The 19182-nt window shown below is 45.7% G+C and overlaps 1 protein-coding gene across 1 annotated transcript; it reads left to right on the forward strand.

Moving 5' to 3' along the window:
* Window positions 1–10834: 10834 nt before the first annotated feature.
* FOXG1 (forkhead box G1) lies at window positions 10835–12304 on the forward strand. Its single transcript, XM_063091990.1, has one exon. It carries the CDS (start codon window positions 10835–10837, stop codon window positions 12302–12304), a length of 1470 nt encoding a protein of 489 aa, XP_062948060.1.
* The last annotated feature ends 6878 nt before the right edge of the window (window positions 12305–19182 follow it).

Raw genomic sequence — 19182 nt, forward strand, 5'->3', positions numbered from 1 at the left:
AAGCAAATTTTCAGCTTAAACAGTGTTTTAAGTACCTTAAAGCAAAATAATGCAAAACTGGACGGGTGGGGCGCAGAGGAAGCCTGGAGGGCCGGCGCCAGGATCACCGCAGAGTCTGCAGCACGGGTACGACCCAGACACTGAGGGCTCAGACTACTGTTGTTACATCTTTTTACATAGCCCCCTTCACCCTCGTTAAGCCATCAGCCTTCCCCAAGATTTGCTTTAGAGCAGCCAGGCGAGATCAGGGAGTGAGGTTGTCTTTTTCTGCCTGAGGAGCCAATGGGATCTACCAAGAATAAAATAGGAAAAAGCTCGTAGTGCCTCTGAATCCAGCCCCAAATCCTTCCGCGTACTCCAGAAGTTTCTTGAAACTCCGGGATTGGGGATAAAAACCTGGGGTTTCTCCTGCGCCAGTCTCCCTGGCCACAGGCGGACCCATCCAAACATGGCCTCTTCCATTAATACGTTTAACTCAGTACTTCAGGGTACCCACCTAGGAAAATAAAAGGACCCACTGGGCTCCAAAAACTAATTAGATAAAGCTCAGATCTCAGATCTTCGTGTTGCGGGAGGAGGAAGCTGTGGATTGAGGAAAAGTCGGGGAAAGCTCCCGCGGTGCCAACTGGCCGACAGCGGGATCAGGGCTGTTTTCTCTAAGAAAGCCCGAAAAAAGCACTGGAATGTGGTGGTTTTGTCACCAGCCGTCATTTTATGCGACCCGAATTCAGGCTGTTCTAAACGAATTTTGGATGAAAGTGGATTGTCTCCAGAACCAGCCATCGCCTGACCCGCTTCCCCAGTGCACCCTCACGCTTTCCTGGGACAGCGCCGCGCTGCCGGAGATCGGCGCTTCCGTCAATTGCGCAGAGCAATTACTAAGAAAATATTGTGACGACGTTGTAGGGCGGAAGGGGATGTGAGGGCGTGTGGGAGGGGAGGTAGTTTGTGGTCCAATCTTCCAGGGAATATTAACTTTGATTCCCGAGGTCACCGCAGGAAAAGGGGTTGGCGTTGGGTTGAGCTGCAGAGCTCTTCCTCTAGGTGGCGGAGTTCAGCACCGAACAACCGGTAGGCGAGTGCTGACTTCAAACACAGGATTAAGCGTCTTGCTGGTTAAAAAGAATAATAATATAGAGGTGTGGGGCTGTTTTTTTCCCCCTTTTGGATATTTATTTATTGCAGGGAAAAGTCATTGATTTTCCTAAGCAAACTGTGTTTCTCCTTCACTTGGTGGAAAATAAAAACTGTTTGAATAAATAAGTTATTTCTGAACATTTTGTTGTCAAAGTGTTAAATGTTCCCGTCATTTTTATTCAAACACTAACATGATTACAGCCAATTATATATTCACCAGTGTTCTTTATTTTAGAGTAATTGTACTTGTCACTAATAAAACAGGCATAATGGATTGCTACTGTTCTGGATTTTCAAGCAATTTTGTGTAATTTGATTGAATTATACATTTTATCTGCTACTTTTTTATTTTTATATTTGGGGATCCTATTTTCTTGAAAATTGCAGCTCTAGGCTTGTTTTGTTGTTTCTCCAGTAACGTATACTTCGGTAACACTGATAAATAGAAAGAGTCCCTCTGAAATGTCGAAAATCAGCTTCTTCCCCCCCTTATCCCCTCCCTGCACTTCAGCTAGGGGAAGACCTGAACTCTGCACAACCAGGGAGTCTGAAAGAGTGGGTGTGCTTCCCCCAAAATTTCAAGGCCAAGATAAACTCCTCATTCATCCCAAAGGCAGCCGCCTTCCTGCCTGGAGTCTTTGGGGCTTTGTGTCTTTCCTGTAATGATACTGTTGGGTGTCTGGGGCTTCAAACATGCCAAGACAAGCAGATCATGGGTTCAGTTCATGTGCAATATGTATCAAGGAAAAGAATATATACAGCACAGCTGAAAGATAAACTGTATATATTACTCCTATTACACAACCCCCAAATTCCCTACCTACCAACTCCTCCCTGCCCCCCATTACAATTATCTATTTGCCTATGCTCTTTTGGTTTAAAATATACCTAGAGGACTGAGATCAATAGTTTCTCCGCTTCCACCCTTCTTTAGACCATTTCAATTTTTTAAAAAGTTGAGGAAAAAAGACACAGACATCTACCCCATGTTCACATATCGGAACAAATCAAGAAATAAACATGACAGAAAATAGCAAGTATGATCTTTAGGGACCATCTCCAAGACTGAAGCAGCAGAAAATGCGTAGGGTTTGTTTCCCAGCAAAAAGTTTTTGGTTCCTAGGACACAACTCAAACGCCCTATTAGGAGCTGCAGCTGTGAGGTGGAGCCAAAGTCACTGACAAGTGGCTTGTGTATGACCCAATATTTATCAATAATAACAACAACAAAATCAAGCAAAACCAAGGCTCGGGATTTTAAACTGCTTCTGAAGCGCTGGTGTGGATATTTACGTGGGCAAAAAAGTCGCTGGAGATGAGTTGGCTACATTTGTCCGCCCTGGGGAGCAATCTTGGGGCAAAATCCAGTTCTAATTGGTCCCAAACAGCCTCACTATCAGCTGTAAATGTACGAGAGGACAAAGAATGAGCAGCGCGTATTAAAGATACTCTAAACATTTTTTCAAATAAATAGGGGCGCATAATCAATAGCATGTACATACATATAAATTGGGCAAGAGAATTACTTTTAATTAATTAAGAAAATAGTTTCATGTGTAATTCCAGACTTCCTTAAAATCTAGTATCTCCCACTCTCCAACTGTTCTGTGGTCGGGACTTCCTCTAGGAAAACCTGCGGGCCCTGTTTTGTGTTCCGAGCTAGAGAGAAGATACTCAGCTCAATTAGGGGCCGTTCTCTTGTCTTTTGGGGTGTTTATTCTTAGGCTAAAGGGTAGACTGCCTGGGCAGCGATCCGAGCCCGAAGTCTGGCCCCGCGGACGGCCGCGAATGCGTGAGTTGAGACAGTTCCGGAGCGAGCCGGCGCCCCTCCGCTTGGGAAAGGAGCGCCGCGGCCGCCTACTAGCCCCACAGGCTGCTCTCGAAAGGACCTGGGCTTTTCAGCATTCCCATTCCCTCATGGCCTCATCTATCTATCTAACAAGTTCACCCTCCAGGAGAAAAGAAAAGTGTGAGAAAAAAAAAAAAAAAGAATGAATGAGTGAATGAAAACCTTTCGCCGTGGTGATTCATGGTTTACACGCTCAGAAGCCAAACTTGCCGACGGGGCTTTCTTCTTAAACGTTACTTTCTCTCCCGCGTGCCTTAAGACAAACCCAGAAGGAAAATACTACAATTGGGAAACACGAATCTATCGAGGATTGTTTTAAAAATAAAAGTTAACTCCCCCCTCCCCGACCTTTGTTGTTGATTCTCAAACGGAGAAGTCGGTTTGTTTCCACATGATAACGGTAACTTGTTCCTGATGCCCGTTCTGCATCTATCTTGGTCTGTTCACTCCTTTCCTCCCCACATATGGCTCCTTCCAAAGAGCAGAAGAGAAATAAGGGTATAACTGCTCTCCCCTACTGGTTCAATACCTCTTGCATGTAATTGAATATTCGAATTAACTTTACCTGCACTGGAGGGTCTTTTAACTCTGAGTTGTGCTTTATACCACCACAAGCTGCAAGCATTTAACTGCCCCCCCGCAACCTTGGCAGATGACCTCTTAGCCCATAAAATATTGATCTGTAGGCGTGCTTACAATCTGATATTCAAAAAAAAAAAAAAAAAAAAAGAGGTATCTAGGCTGAAATGGCAACTTTAAGGGGGAGGAAATTTGGAGATGAAACTCAGAAGCAAGGCTTCTGTCTTGATTGCGCTCGGCAGGCATCGGCGACAAAGGAGCGCGGTGCCAGCGCGCGAGGGTGCAGCAGGCCTGAGGTCCCCTGCTCCGCGCGACGCTCATCGCCCGGAACCATCGCAGTTATAGCCCCATGAGAGTGGGCAGGGGAGAGAGAAGATCTGGATCTTTTGGAAATCGCTAATCCAACAGATTTTCTACCGCTTCGGGTTAAGGGGCGAGGTGGGGAAGACCTACAGGAACCGGTGCTCCAGAGGGGGCGGGTGGATGTGAGATGAGCACTATGTAAAAACTGGCCCCCTGGTTTGTCCACGCAGGTTTTTATAAAGGAAGCAGATGTATTTGATTAGTAAATTGTTTACTTTCTCTCGTATGGCTTTCCCATGCGGAGGGGAACTTTGGGATCGAGGGTTCTGTGCGTCTCCTGGCCTGCTCACTCTCACTCACGCAGTTTTCTCTCTCATTCCTTCACAGACCTTCAATGGATGCGAGCATTTTTCCTAACATACTTGTCAATCGCATGGACTGACCTTGGGCTCTTCTGTGCCTTCCGTGTACATTTAACTATTGAGAGATGACTAATTCAGAGCTGACTGCCTAATAGTTACCACAGAGTCACACCGTTCGATCTTTCTTCACGCAACTGGAGTTTCAGGGACCATTTGGAGGGTTGCTTCAAAATAGAGACTTGATGCCCCACATTCTCTGTAGGGTCCTATAACACTTCCCAAAGTAGATTATTCAGGCTCCTACTGGAAATCACATTGAAGCTCCAACTGATTAAGAAGAACAGTTATGGGACAGTTATGTGCTCTGACTCTCAGTAGCTCAACATTTTGAGGCCTGCAAGCTTTTCGTTCAATCTGATATATATTATGAAGTCATTTTCTTTTTTTCTCTTTTGGTGCCCAACTAATTGAAAGCCCAAGGTAGCATTGTTTTGTTTGTTGGCTTTTGTCAAGTCTCACTTCCTCCCTTTTCAAATACACTGGAGGGTCAAAGCTAAGGACCCTGAGCTGTAGCCTCACTCATTCTAGTTTAGGACCACCCCTCCAACTCTTCTTCTTTCTCTGAGCATTCTCTGTCCCCTTTGAAAGATGGACTGTGCCACTTCCTTGGACAAGCAGAGGAAAAATAGGAATTGAACTGCCAGGGTGTGCTTGCCCAGGCGGTGTGGGCGCTTTCCCCCACCTAGATTCGGTCTAAAATGGCCTTCCTTCACACTATCAGGGACTCAACTCCTCCAGCAAATCATCCACCCTCGCCCTCGAAGGTCCTGAGCGCACTGGCAAATAACGGGAAACAAGTAAAGGGGTACAGTGAATTTAGGTTACAAGAGATGCGATAATATTAGATTGGGAAATTGTTCGGAGACATTAAAGGTCCCTTGGTCCTCGGTCCTCTGGTGGTAATATTTTGTTGTGGGTCTCTCCGCACCTGGCTCTCCCCTGAGTAAAACTGGGACAAAGCTTCTCCCATGCATATTTTGCTGAAGATTTCGGGACTCTTCCCTTGAATTCGTATGTACTTGGCTTCAGAGAGCCTGGAACCCCTCCCTGGCAGCGTCACAAAGACTTGCCTGGAGAATCCCAGGGGTCTCTGTCGAGGCCGCCTTCTTCTATTTCTTTTTTTCGTCTTTTTTTTTTTTTTTGTAACTTGGACTTTCTTGCTTCCGAGGTAGTTCCCTAGCTAATACACGTTAAACATTTCTACTCTCAAATACGAGGCTCTCCCATAGATTTTTTTTTTTTTTCTCGAGGTTCTCAAGCAAAATTGCCGGTGCCACAATGTTATGATGGAAGGATGCTGAAATGACAGGCCTAGTAGACGCTTGTCTTAATCATCGGCTTCTTAATTTAGTTTTAGTGCTGTGTGTGTGTGTGTGTGTGTGTGTGTGTGTGTGTGTGTGTGTGTGTGTGTGTGTGTGTGTGTGTACACACGCGCATGTGCGCGTCCCCGGGACGTTGCGGGTGCGCGCACGCGCGCGCTGAGAGCAGCCGCTGACAACCTGCAGCTCCCTAATGAGTGACGAGGCAGGGCTGCTGCAGAAAAGTAACACTTCCCTGGTGTGAAGACCTCTTACTGGGAAGTTTAGTTCACTACTGTTCTCGCAAACCTAATCATATAACCTGTAACCAAAACCCACAGAACAAGGATACAACACGCTAAAGAGTAACTTCTAATCACTAAATGTTAGCACCATTACCTGCTGTTAGGAAGAGATTACAGACGAGTTGGCTCGAGCGAGGGCAGACCTTGCTTGTCACAGGATCTCTGGAAATACCTGGATGCCTCTGCACGGAATCCGCTCACTCCCAAACATCAGGAGATCAGAAACTTCCTGTGCATCTGCAGAAAGAGACCTCTAGCTAGAGTTTGGCGCTGAGCGTCGCTCCAAAGACAAGGAGCCCAGAGTAGGAGGGATTTTAGGTAAATATGGTATGCCCTCTAACAAGCAGATAACAAGGAGAAAAGAAATGAAGCACGGACTCAAAGAGGGAAATAGGCCCTCAGAGAGACTTAATGTAACACTGCCAAGTGGAAAAATAAAATGTGCTGCTCCCTACTCGGATAAAATATGCGGAAGAGCCTTGGTTATTAATTAAAACTAAAAAAGAATAATGTAATTCGTCTCCCAAGCAATTTTTCCATTAGAACTGCTCACACTTTATAAGGCCTGTCCTCTTTTGGGGTGGGGGGGCGGGGGTTGGGGGAGGAGGGACCGCAGACAGAGGAGAGAAATTTACCACTATAATATACAAGAAAATTACATTTGCTCTGACTTGTTTTTATTCGTTAACAGTGCACATTTGTAGATGTACGTGTGTGACAGATCAAGGTTAAATTGACTATGAGAGAAAATTAGAATGATAGAGAATTTGTTTCAGGTCTGAGACCTGAAGTCGAGGTGGACGTGGGAAGGACTTCAAATCCAATTTGCACTCAAACTGGCCGGTAGGATATACAAAGCCCCATCCAGAGAACTTTCAACTTGCACAATACTCTGTCAAGGAACCCCTCCCCCTCCATTTCAGCTAGTAGCAATTCTAAAAAGAAGCCCTTGCTGAGACAAATGTGGGCTGCTAAGTAAACAGTGGATGTTTTGTTGAATAAGCCTACCATATATATGTATGTGTGTGTGTGTGTATTACCCTCTCACCATAATGTGCAATTAAAATTATTAAAAGGAATTCAAACTTGCAAATAACTTTTGTCATTAGGGAGACTAGATTTATAATATTATTATATTAAACTATATTCTATTTATCCCTATGAAAATATCCTATTTTGAAAGACTTGCACTTGTGCAATCCTTACAATAGACTAACACATTTCTAATTTGCATGCAAAACATTTTCCAAGTCAATATGAGCTGCTGGAATATAAAATTATATTATTACAGCTTGCATTAGCAAACCTCAATTTTTATTATTTGAAAGTAAATGGAAGAAAAACTTATTTTCACCTGCTAAAATTTTACACAGGGTTACAGAACAATGCACACTCAGCTTTGACCTCAGAAACACCTTAAAACATTAAAAATTCATCAATCAGATCTGGTGTTGTATTCAAGGAATGCTCCTCCAGTTTGCTGCTGAGCTTGGATTTGAATAAAATGTCCAATGTTAACAAACAATACCCACGTTTGGCACTTTCTGTATTAAATTGATCAAACAGATTTTAGGAGGCACAATGCACAATTTGTACAGACCTGATTGAGTTAATATAATATCAGCAAATTTTACATCGAAATGATTCTGTTTCTTTTCTTTGTGTTTAAAACCAGCACAGATTACAAATTTTAATGATCTGAAAATGTTTGGTATACAAAATCATGCTTATTTCAGTATTAGCAAAAACACAAGAAATTTTTCAACACAAACACCCAGCTGTGTCTATTTTAAAAGCAGTTCAATGACAGCTTGCACTTATGAGCATGCAATCAGCTAATTTCGCTTTTTTTTCTTCTGTGTTAATCAACACTTTCCTTCCTGCATATCAGAGTACAAATAGTATAGTTACTCCACATCAGTAAATGTTTACGTAACCTGTCCTTTCCCAAGAATCCGGTTACACCGAATCATTTCACGCTAGACCGACTACGAAAACGTACCGGGCCGTCCACCGCAGAGGGAGCCCTGTGTGCCATTATAAGTGGTGTTGAGAAGGGGGGCTGTGGGGGTAGAAATGGGGAGGAGTAGGTGGAGGAATGGAGAGAGGGAGAGGAACAGAGGGAGGGGTAAGGAGGGAGAAAAAGGGGAGGAGGGAAGAAAGAGAGTTGAGGAAAAGTAGGAAGAAAAGGCCTGAGGAGGGTAGAAGAGTGGGAGGAGGAGAAGCGAGCAGAAAGAGGAAAGCCCACAGACCTCTTCAGCCCTCTGCAAAGCCCATTAGCTCACCCGGCTCAGTGAGAAATCCGAGCTTAGAAATCAATGTTTGGGGCCATGTCACTGGCAACGCTGATTGCTGGTACCCTTGCATTTTTCCACAGTAAACATAGTTTGTTTTAAAGTAAGGAGATATGTAGGCATAGGAGAAGATACATACATACAGTGGTAGGATATTTGAGGTTAGTTTAATATTCAAAGCTCCTTTATGGCATTTCTAATAGATGCATGTTTAAAATGTACTAGATATTGGTAATTACCTATTTATTATTTTCTCCAAAGTTTTCTTCTCTTTTCTCTCTCTCCCTCTCTCAGACTTTCAAGGTTGGGGGTGAGGAGAGTGGAATAACCCCCTATTATCCTGAGTATTCATCAATCGCATTCTTTATGTTGGAATTTAACTCTACCATCACATATAGGCACCACTTTTCCTTCCTCCGTTTTCTTAAATACTAAATTTGCCAAATAATTTAATTAAGAGTTTATCAAAGTGAAAAAATGTTTACATTTTATTATTATTTACCTTACAGAGGAGGAGAAAGGTGTTTTTCATTTATGCTTCTCCTCCACCTCCCTCTTCTCTCGAGATACATCCTCCGTAAAATGTGGTATGTTTCGTGCCCATGTGGGATGAAACAGCCTTTGATCAATGTGCTCCGCTCTAAATTCCAATCCCTGGGAAATGCTGGGCCTTGGCCCTGCCCCTGGCCACGGGATCCTTTTTAAAGCCCCCGAATAGCAATCTCCCCACTCACTTCAACCTTCAACCGAACCGTCCCAGTTCCAAAGCCCAAGAATCTGGGATGGTGGGATCACGTTTCCCAGGCTCCTAGCTGCCTGCCAGCAGCACTCAGGGTGGGAAAAGGCTGGCTTCAGCATATTGTTATTTCAGGATTGAGGTCCGCACAAAATAAAACCATTTGAGATACGGAAAAGAAAAAGGAAAGAGGATGAAAAATAGGAAGGCTTAAAAAAGGGGGGGGGAGATAGACGCCCACCCTTATTTCCCCCCCAATGTCAACAAGCAAAATGAAAACATTTCCAGGGTGATCGCTCTCGTGGCTACCCGCTTCCAATTCGGATTAGAAGCTGAAGAGAAGCTGGAGCAGCGAGGAGAAAACGACACCGAGTCAACCCGCGCGTGAGCGACGGTCTGCAGCAGGAGAGAAGGGAAAGGAAGACACACATATATAGCATGTGTTACCTGATTTATTTCGAGATTGTTTGGTACTGTTTTCTCTCTGGGCACCTCTCATTTCGGAAGGCCGTCAGAGGCGCCCACCACTGAGCCGCCCCCGCCCGCCGCCGCGCAGCACCCGGAGTCCCAGGCCTGGCTTCCTCGCGGCGCCTGAGCCCCGAGCTCACCGCCGCCCGGGCCGCAGGAACCGAGTAAGTAACCCCGGTTTGGCCCCGCTCTTGTCTGCCCACTTTCTCCTCCTCACCCCAGCCTTCCCAAACCTCTCCCACGCTCTCCTACCGCAGGGTGTACGGCACCCCCCACACACTCATGCACTCCCGCGGTGGGCCTTCCCTCCCCTCCATCCCAGCTTCTCTGGAGTATTGCCTACAAAGGGCACGATTTTCCTACGGGCACAGAAATGCCAGACCCGGGCCTGCAGGGCCGACTCGGAAAGTAGTGCCTCGCCTCTTCCTCCTCCATTTCCTGCTCTCTCCTCGCATCCTCGCCCAGCACTCCCACTGTCCTCCCCACCATCACCCACACCCCCGCTTTTAAAAATAAAATTGAATACAAACTTTAATCAATAACGACAAATATTGACGCTCAAACGAAAATGACCAAATACAATGAAAAGGGAGGCGGAAATGTGAGCTATCTGCCCTAGGAGGGGGATTTCGGTGGAGCGAAGCCGGCGGACTGGAGGGGGTGGAGAGGGAGCAGCGAACGGCCGCGGCGCAGCGGGCTGCCGCCAGCGTATCCCTACGCGGCTCCGCGCGGCCGCGAGGTCCGAGGCCCGCGGAGAGGGGGAGGCGAGCGCCCGAGGGGGCTGGAGTCGGCGGGCGGGGAGGGGCGGGTCCAGCCCCGCCGATTGGTCGACGGGGAGAGAGACGCTCCGGCACGCCGCCGGCTCTGATTGGCCCAGCGGTAGGAAAGGTTAAACCAAAAATTTTTTTACAGCCCTAGTGTGCGCCTGTAGCTCGAAAAATTAATTGTGGCTATAGCCGCCTCGATCGCTGTCTCCCCAGCCTCGCCGCGGCCGCTCCGGGACGCGCCCGCCCGCCGCCCGGCTCTCCCCCCCTTTGGGCTGCTGCTGCTGCTGCTGTGACTGCTGCTGAGAGAGGAGGAGGAGGAGGAGGAAGCAGCGGGGGGGGGAGCGGGGGGGTGGGGGGGAGACCGAGAAGTAGAGTTGGGAGCGAGGGAGCTTCACCCCCGGGGCGGTGGTTGTTTCTTTTTTCTCTTTCTTTCTTTTTTTCTTTTCCTTTTTTTTTTTTTTTTTTTTCTAATTCCTGAGGGGTGGTTGCTGCTTTTGCTACATGACTTGCCAGCGCCCGAGCCTGCGGTCCAACTGCGCTGCTGTCGGAGCGCTCAGTGCCGCCGCTGCCGCCCGCGCCCCCCGCGCCCCGTTCGGCACCCACCGGTCGCCGCCGCCCGCCGCGCCGCTGTCCCGCTCCCGTGACGCCGCCGCCGTTTCCCCCCGACGACTGGGTGATGCTGGACATGGGAGATAGGAAAGAGGTGAAAATGATCCCCAAGTCCTCGTTCAGCATCAACAGCCTGGTGCCCGAGGCCGTCCAGAACGACAACCACCACGCGAGCCACGGCCACCACAACAGCCACCACCCCCAGCACCACCACCACCACCACCACCATCACCACCACCCGCCGCCGCCCGCCCCGCAACCGCCGCCGCCGCCGCAGCAGCAGCCGCCGCCGCCGCCGCCCTCGGCACCGCAGGCCCCCCAGGCGCGGGGCGCCCCGGCCGCCGACGAAGACAAGGGCCCCCAGCAACTGCTGCTCCCGCCGCCGCCGCCGCCGCCGCCACCGGCCGCTGCCCTGGACGGGGCCAAAGCGGACGGGCTGGGCGGCAAGGGCGAGCCAGGCGGCGGGCCCGGGGAGCTGGCGCCCGTCGGGCCGGACGAGAAGGAGAAAGGCGCTGGTGCCGGGGGGGAGGAGAAGAAGGGGGCGGGCGAGGGCGGCAAGGACGGGGAGGGGGGCAAGGAGGGCGAGAAGAAGAACGGCAAGTACGAGAAGCCGCCCTTCAGCTACAACGCGCTCATCATGATGGCCATCCGGCAGAGCCCCGAGAAGCGCCTCACGCTCAACGGCATCTACGAGTTCATCATGAAGAACTTCCCCTACTACCGCGAGAACAAGCAGGGCTGGCAGAACTCCATCCGCCACAACCTGTCCCTCAACAAGTGCTTCGTGAAGGTGCCGCGCCACTACGACGACCCGGGCAAGGGCAACTACTGGATGCTGGACCCGTCGAGCGACGACGTGTTCATCGGCGGCACCACGGGCAAGCTGCGGCGCCGCTCCACCACGTCGCGGGCCAAGCTGGCCTTCAAGCGCGGGGCGCGCCTCACCTCCACCGGCCTCACCTTCATGGACCGCGCCGGCTCCCTCTACTGGCCCATGTCGCCCTTCCTGTCCCTGCACCACCCCCGCGCCAGCAGCACTTTGAGTTACAATGGTACCACGTCGGCCTACCCCAGCCACCCCATGCCCTACAGCTCCGTGTTGACTCAGAACTCGCTGGGCAACAACCACTCCTTCTCCACGGCCAACGGCCTGAGCGTGGACCGGCTGGTCAACGGGGAGATCCCGTACGCCACGCACCACCTCACGGCCGCTGCGCTCGCCGCCTCGGTGCCCTGCGGCCTGTCGGTGCCCTGCTCCGGGACCTACTCCCTCAACCCCTGCTCGGTCAACCTGCTCGCGGGCCAGACCAGTTACTTTTTCCCCCACGTCCCGCACCCGTCAATGACTTCGCAGAGCAGCACGTCCATGAGCGCCCGGGCCGCGTCCTCCTCCACGTCGCCGCAAGCCCCCTCGACCCTGCCCTGTGAGTCTTTAAGACCCTCTTTGCCAAGTTTTACGACGGGACTGTCCGGGGGACTGTCTGATTATTTCACACATCAAAATCAGGGGTCTTCTTCCAACCCTTTAATACATTAACATCCCTGGGACCAGACTGTAAGTGAACGTTTTACACACATTTGCATTGTAAATGATAATTAAAAAATAAGTCCAGGTATTTTTTATTAAGCCCCCCACCCCCCAATTTCTGTACGTTTGTTCAGTCTTTAGGGTTGTTTATTATTCTAACAAGGTGTGGAGTGTCAGCGAGGTGCAATGCGGGGAGAATACATTGTAGAATATAAGGTTTGGAAGTCAAAATTTTAGTAGAATGTGTATCTAAATAGTGACTGCTTTGCCATTTCATTCAAACCTGACAAGTCTATCTCTAAGAGCCGCCAGATTTCCATGTGTGCAGTATTATAAGTTATCATGGATCTATGTGGTGGACACAGACCTTGAGAACAACCTAAATTATGGGAAGAATTTTAAAACGTTAAGCTGTAATTTGTATTTAAGAAGAATTCGTAGTAAAGGTGCCCAAGAAATTATTTTGGCCATTTATTGTTTTGTCCTTTTCTTTAAAGAACTGTTTTTTTTTTTTTCTTTTGTTTACTTTTAGACCAAAGATTGGGTTCGAGAAAATGCACTTGGTATACTAAGTATTAAAACAAACGAACAAAAAATAAGGAAAGTTATTTCAGTTGGCAACACTGCCCATTCAATTGAATCCGAAGGGGACAAAATTAATGATTGCCTTCAGTTTGTGTTGTGTATATTTTGATGTATGTGGTCACTAACAGGTCACTTTTATTTTTTCTAAATGTAGTGAAATGTTAATACCTATTGTACTTATAGGTAAACCTTGCAAATATGTAACCTGTGTTGCGCAAATGCCGCATAAATTTGAGTGATTGTTAATGTTGTCTTAAAATTTCTTGATTGTGATACTGTGGTCATATGCCCGTGTTTGTCACTTACAAAAATGTTTACTATGAACACACAGAAATAAAAAATAGGCTAAATTCATATATATCTTGATACTTTTGTCTCTTTTATTAAGTAGAGCTAATTTTTTTTAAAGACCTTTTAAGTTATAGGGATTTCAAAGGCTTTGTCAGCCAAACTAAGATTTAAACTGCTCCTTTAATTGGAACTGAGACTCTAAAAATGAAAATAGTGTTTCTTCCTTTGTGAACAAATTTTATAAGGAGCAGGCTATTTAATAAACACTAGCTTTAAACAAAATGCAGGCTTTTCAGCTGATATCTTTAAGTTTCTGTGGATATACAGCAAAAAAAGATATAATTTAATTTTATGTGTATAGCTGTTTGTGTTTATTTTCAAATCAGTCAATAGAATGCTTACTTTTCATATATTTTGTTTCAGATGTCTTGTTTATAGCACTTGGCAAATTATAAATAAATATATGTATATGATTAGATAGAAGTAAATATAATGCACACATATGTAATATATATAGACACACAGAGCCCTTCAGTTCAGGTACAATTTGCGCTATGAATGCTGCAAACATTTTTGTTTAAATATTTGTATTTATACCTTCTAAGTCAGCATTTATTTTTGTGGCTGTTTCCCCACAATGAAAGAGTTCTAATAAAGATGTGCTGAAGTTGCAATATAGATTTTGCTGAAGTGATCACCTGTTGTAATGATTTGCAGATCAATGTTTATATTTTATTTTAAAATTATATTAATTTAAAATTCTAGATATTCAGAAGAATTAAAATGCCTCTCTCTCCTTTTTTATATCATTTATTAATGTAGAGGTATTTATTTGAGTCCTTTTAAATATGTCTGTGTAATTTAATCTAGGAATTTGTTCCTTTTGCTTACACTGAGTCATAATTTTGCTTTACTTGCAGTATGCATATGTATGCATAAGTATGCATATATGTGAAACAAAATGAAAACATTTTTTGAATTGTTTCAGGCAGTCAATTGCTATAAATCCAGAAAATAATTAGAAAACCTGAGTAAAAGGTTTAGTAACTAATTGGATCCTGTGGTGAATCTGTGGAGGACAAGTTGTTCATTTGTTACAATTGTATAGTCTGAAATGTGTTCTGCAGTAATGCAATAAGCTGGCTACTCCTTACAATGGGCCCAGTGAAAAATAATCTGCCCCTAAGATGTTATCTGCAAACACTTAGAGAGTTGCTCAGGAAAAAAAGAAAAGAAAGAAAGAAACAAAAACCGAGGAGAGAAGCAACCGACTAAAATAAATTTGAAATTGAGATGCAGTATGGTTAATATTGGAAAATAGGGGGGTAGGTGGATTGTGGAGTGGAGATAGAGTGAGAGAGAGAGAGAGAGGATCTTTATGCTTAAAATAATTTTTTTTAAAAAAACCCTACCACCAAAGAGAATGAATGAATTGGGGGGGCGGGGGGGAAGAGGGAGAAGGACAGTACCTAAGAAAGATAAGAACCAGGAAAATTAAAAGAGCTGGAACCGAATATACACAAATGGGAAATAGACAAAAATAGACCAAGACAGCTAGTTTAATTATCTTCTTTAAGCAGACTGGATATAATTTTATTTTCTTAGTATGATATCAGTTTCACCAGAGGTCTATGTTTCTTGAAATTTCACAATGAAGCATGAAAGAAAATTTCACAAATTACTGTTTAAAAGGCCAAATTCGTAGCTGATATTAAAAAACAGTGATAGAGTTCAAGTGAGTGAGGTTAGGCAAAGGAAATCCCATTACACACTTGTGAGCAAAAAATAGCTCAAAGAAAAGCATGTGTTTAGGTTGAAGAAAGGTGATGATTTGTTGTTTACTTTTCCCATGGATTTTATTCGTGGAATGAGAATGTACTAGCAAAGGGGAAATATAGTATTTTGCCTACCAAAAGTTAAAAAGAAAGTTAAACTCTTATACTGAGATAAAGGAATGTAGATATAGAAGAAAGATTTCTCCCTTGGGTATATTTTTTTCTGGCCACGTTAAATAACTATATTTATTAGTGATTATAAGTGCTTATTTGGGTAATAGAGAAAGAGTTTCAGTGGTAAACTTCGTACTTTGAAATCAAGAATAAAGTTGACTTCTTTGAATTTATAGAAACTACGTACTGGAGTGGCAGTTTTGCTTGAATACATGTCTGAATAACATATATAATGGATATAATTAGATATTTGTTTATTAGGCATACCAGACATGAATGGCAATATACAGAAATAGAACTCTGTAAAGGCCTCCTGCAGCCCAATATGAACATTTAATTTAACTTAATCTATCCCATCATTCCTCAAGCTATCTTCTTTAAAAACACGACAGTCTAGCATGGCACTTAATATATTTTCCCATCAAATTGATTGTAATGTTATATTATTTGTTGTCACCAAGTTTTGCCTGTTAAAATTAGCTGATGTCAGAAAAACATTTCAAAACTTTTTGAAGATTTTCTTCTTTCATACTTATAATCGTTTTAAATGAGATGAAGGTTGACCTTTTTGAGATTTTGAAATGCACACAACTTAAAATTTGAAATCCCAAATTGTAGATTATTTCCAGGTTTAGAGTATTTTACTTGAATTTGTCTGGTACAAAGTTAATAAAAAATATTAATACATAGAACACTGAGAAAATGATATAGTTAGATTCGGGCAATGAAAGTATTCTTTCAAATATGTTTCTTCAGGCTGTTACAAAATTGGAAATTAAGTGAACATTAACTCCTAACATTAATGTCTTAATGTCTAGAACATTAAGAACTAACAAGATTTAATACGAATATCCTTATGGTTATGGACGCCTTCATTTGCTTTCTATGACATGCATAAAATCAAGGGCAGAGAGGCAAAAAAAAAAAAAAATGAGTGTTCAGTGTATTGATTTAAACATATATTTAAGTTGGTGTATGTTTCACCCAAATAGATGGATAAATCCAATATATTTGGAATTCAAAATGTGTTTTTTAAAAAGTGTGTTTTCTACAACACTGTTGAGAAATTTGCATGCGTTGAAATAATTATGCTTTTGAGAAATTAATTTTATGAATAGCTGAAGTGGCTGGTTGTGTTCGAGATTAAAAGCCTGTTGGAGAATTAAGCTAACAAAGAGTGAAGGTGAAGATCATTAGAGGTTTTAGAGCTGGCTGAGACGGGTTGTTGGGGTTGTGTAACTGTGCCTAGAGGGCGGGGTTCCTGTACATTCCTACTTCACCAGATAACCTGCCCCCAGCGCCACTCCAGCTCCTGCCAGACAGATGGAACTCTCCAACAGGAAAATCTGCGCAGCCATTCCAACAAGCAGGGTAGGTGAAACGTGAATTAAAATTCCCCCCCCACCCCACCCCCCCGTTTATTTTTCTACTTGAGGCCAGATCCCGGAGATACGGGAAGAATAGGGGTCATCTAGATTCTCTCTTTAGCGCGCGTGCACGTCTGCATTCTTCCTGGGAGGTACCTACCTGTAAGAGTTAAAAGGCACTAGCGATCTTTTAGTTAGTACTTCGTACTCAATTTTCTTTTGAGTTTTTTCTTTTTTCTTTTTTGTCTAAGGCTTTCTTTTCCCCATCCCAATCATTCTCATTCTCTACCCTCCCTTCAGGGCCCCCTCCCCCAACCACCAGCAGTTAAAATAATCCATCTCTTAGTTTTCTACCCCCAAACCAACCCAACCCTTTCCCCACTCAAGCGGTCAGTTTTTGCAAAAACCTTGTCCTGAAGATGTAGGCCAAGAGGGCTCCAGGCCGGCGAATATATGATGTAGTGTTATGTTTTGTGTCTCTTTTCTCTCTTCCGATTCCTGATTCCTGTTTTGTCCCTCCACTCAAGACTGCCTGAGGCTGTCCGAAGGATGCCAAGGAAAATGACTTGAGGTCTGGGAGCGCTCTTACCCCAAGATCGGTAAGTGAAAGTGCTCTTTGGAGGGGAAGGGATGGGGAGAGGAGTATGTCCCAGTGACTGCTGTTGACTGAGCTTTAAACCGCGACTTTCGGGTCCTGGGCTTACTATTCCTCTTTTCTTGGAAAATGTTCCTTAGCTGGCGCGCTACCAACACACGTACCTGAAAGAATGCTTGATTTTTCCACGTTGACAGAAATCACGGTGGATCCCTAGGTAAAGAGGATATAGACACGGCGAAGGGAGAATGGAGAGAAAATGAGAGGAGTTTATATGGAGAAGAGGTAGTGGGGACTGAAAAAGTCCTAAAGTGTAAAGTGATTCATTGTGTGGAAATATGATTTCTGAGTCTTATGGCTGCTGTGAGAACTACCGGATTTTCTTAACGTTCAAACCCGGCATATTTGCTCTATTTGACATAAACCTCTACTCCACAGCCAAGATGTTGCCTCTCTCCAAAGTTCATGTATTTATTAAGAACGGCTCTCCTCCCCCTATTTTCACGCTGACGACACCAGCCTCCCCCAGAGCTGGCCCTCCGCCCGCATCTCCTTGGCCGGGTCAGGCTAGGGTCCCCGCCGGATTTAACCCGGCTGCTCTAGGTCGAGTGCGGCGCCGGACGGGGGTGGGAGGCTTCTTTTTCTGTCTCTTCGAAAGACTGGGGAAATGAGCACCGTTCTGGGCTAGACTTTGTCCCTGCTGGGAATATCCCAGTTCCCGGCTTTAGAAATAGCAGGCAAATAATTGATTCTTAATGCACTTAGGAGACAGCGGTGTGCGCTCCAGAGCCTGGTTATCCCAGAGCGGTTGCGAGAGAGCGCCAGACACAGGTTAGCTCGGCCCGAAGCGAATTTGGGGTCCTCGCCGCGGTGTCCTATTAGCCTTTCCTGCGCCTCAGGGATTCCTGGATAAAGTTGGAGAGGGAAAACGATGGCGGGACTTGAAGTCTGTGGCAGGGACCTGGCGGCGTTGTGTTCTCGGGTTTTGAACTAATGCAGAGAAGTAACTTTGGCTGCTGAGTTGGAGCAGCAACTGGTGGCGCGGTAGCCGGGGAGGAGCGGCGCTCTCCGGACGTTGCGGCCGAGGTTGTCGCAGAGGGTGCAGCTGGGCGCTGCGCAGGGAGCAGCAACGTGAGGGCGCTCTTGCCCAGGACAAGTAGAGCTTTGAGTTTCGTAGCTCACGTTGGCTGATGCTTGTAGAATGGACTCCAGAAGCTTGGCTGGCGCGCGTCCTCATCTTTTTTCTTTCTTTTTAGTCTTCTGTGTTGTCCCCTCTCTTTTTCCCTCTGAAATTTGTTTCTTTTGGTTTACCCGGTGCGGTTTCACATCTCCGCGCTTATCTGCTAATTGACGACTGTTTTCTCTGTAATAGACATCTTTTCTCTTTCCACTCCCTACCCCACCTCCCTTTCGCTTTCTACCCCCGTTTGCTTCTCTGCCTAAACCTGCGGTACTAGGCGGAGGGGTTACAGGAAAAGAGGAAGCGTCGGAGTAGGAATTCCCTTAGCTCTAAGGGCAGCCCTGGGTTGGGGCGAGGGCGGTAGGGGTTCGGGTGGGCAGAATACCCTGCACGTGCAGGAGATTCTCAGGCGGGTTATCTTCAGCCTTGGAAAGACCACGGGAAGGAAAGGGCGATGCAGAATAGAGCTGGTCCACTTCCCACTTGCCCTTCCTCTCCCCTCTGGCCAGTCAGACCCAGTTTCTATGCTTCAACACCATCCTCACCTGGTCCTCTATCAAAACTTGAGATAGGCGGAAATTCGGAAATTGTGGTGATCAGAAAGGGCATTTAAAATTATAACAAATAACTTCCAAAATTATGTTTGCGAGGGTAGGAGGGGAAATAAAATGCCCCACGTCTCTTTCATGGTCTGTTGCTTAACACGTATAACCCTTTTCCGGGTCTTCAGCCTTGCAGAAAAGCCGCATAAGAGGAAAGCACGTTGCATGTAGTAGAGTTTATCGTAATGAAAGGGAATGTTCAGTTACCAGACATGTTTGGATATTTATTTACGGTTTAAATAAAATTTTCCTATACTGCTAGCACTCCCTGAACTGGAATTGTCTTCTTCAGTTTTATTCCTCCTCTTCATCTCATCT

This window comes from Cynocephalus volans, chromosome 3, assembly GCF_027409185.1.
Source record: "Cynocephalus volans isolate mCynVol1 chromosome 3, mCynVol1.pri, whole genome shotgun sequence".
NCBI classification, from domain to species: Eukaryota; Metazoa; Chordata; class Mammalia; order Dermoptera; family Cynocephalidae; genus Cynocephalus; species Cynocephalus volans.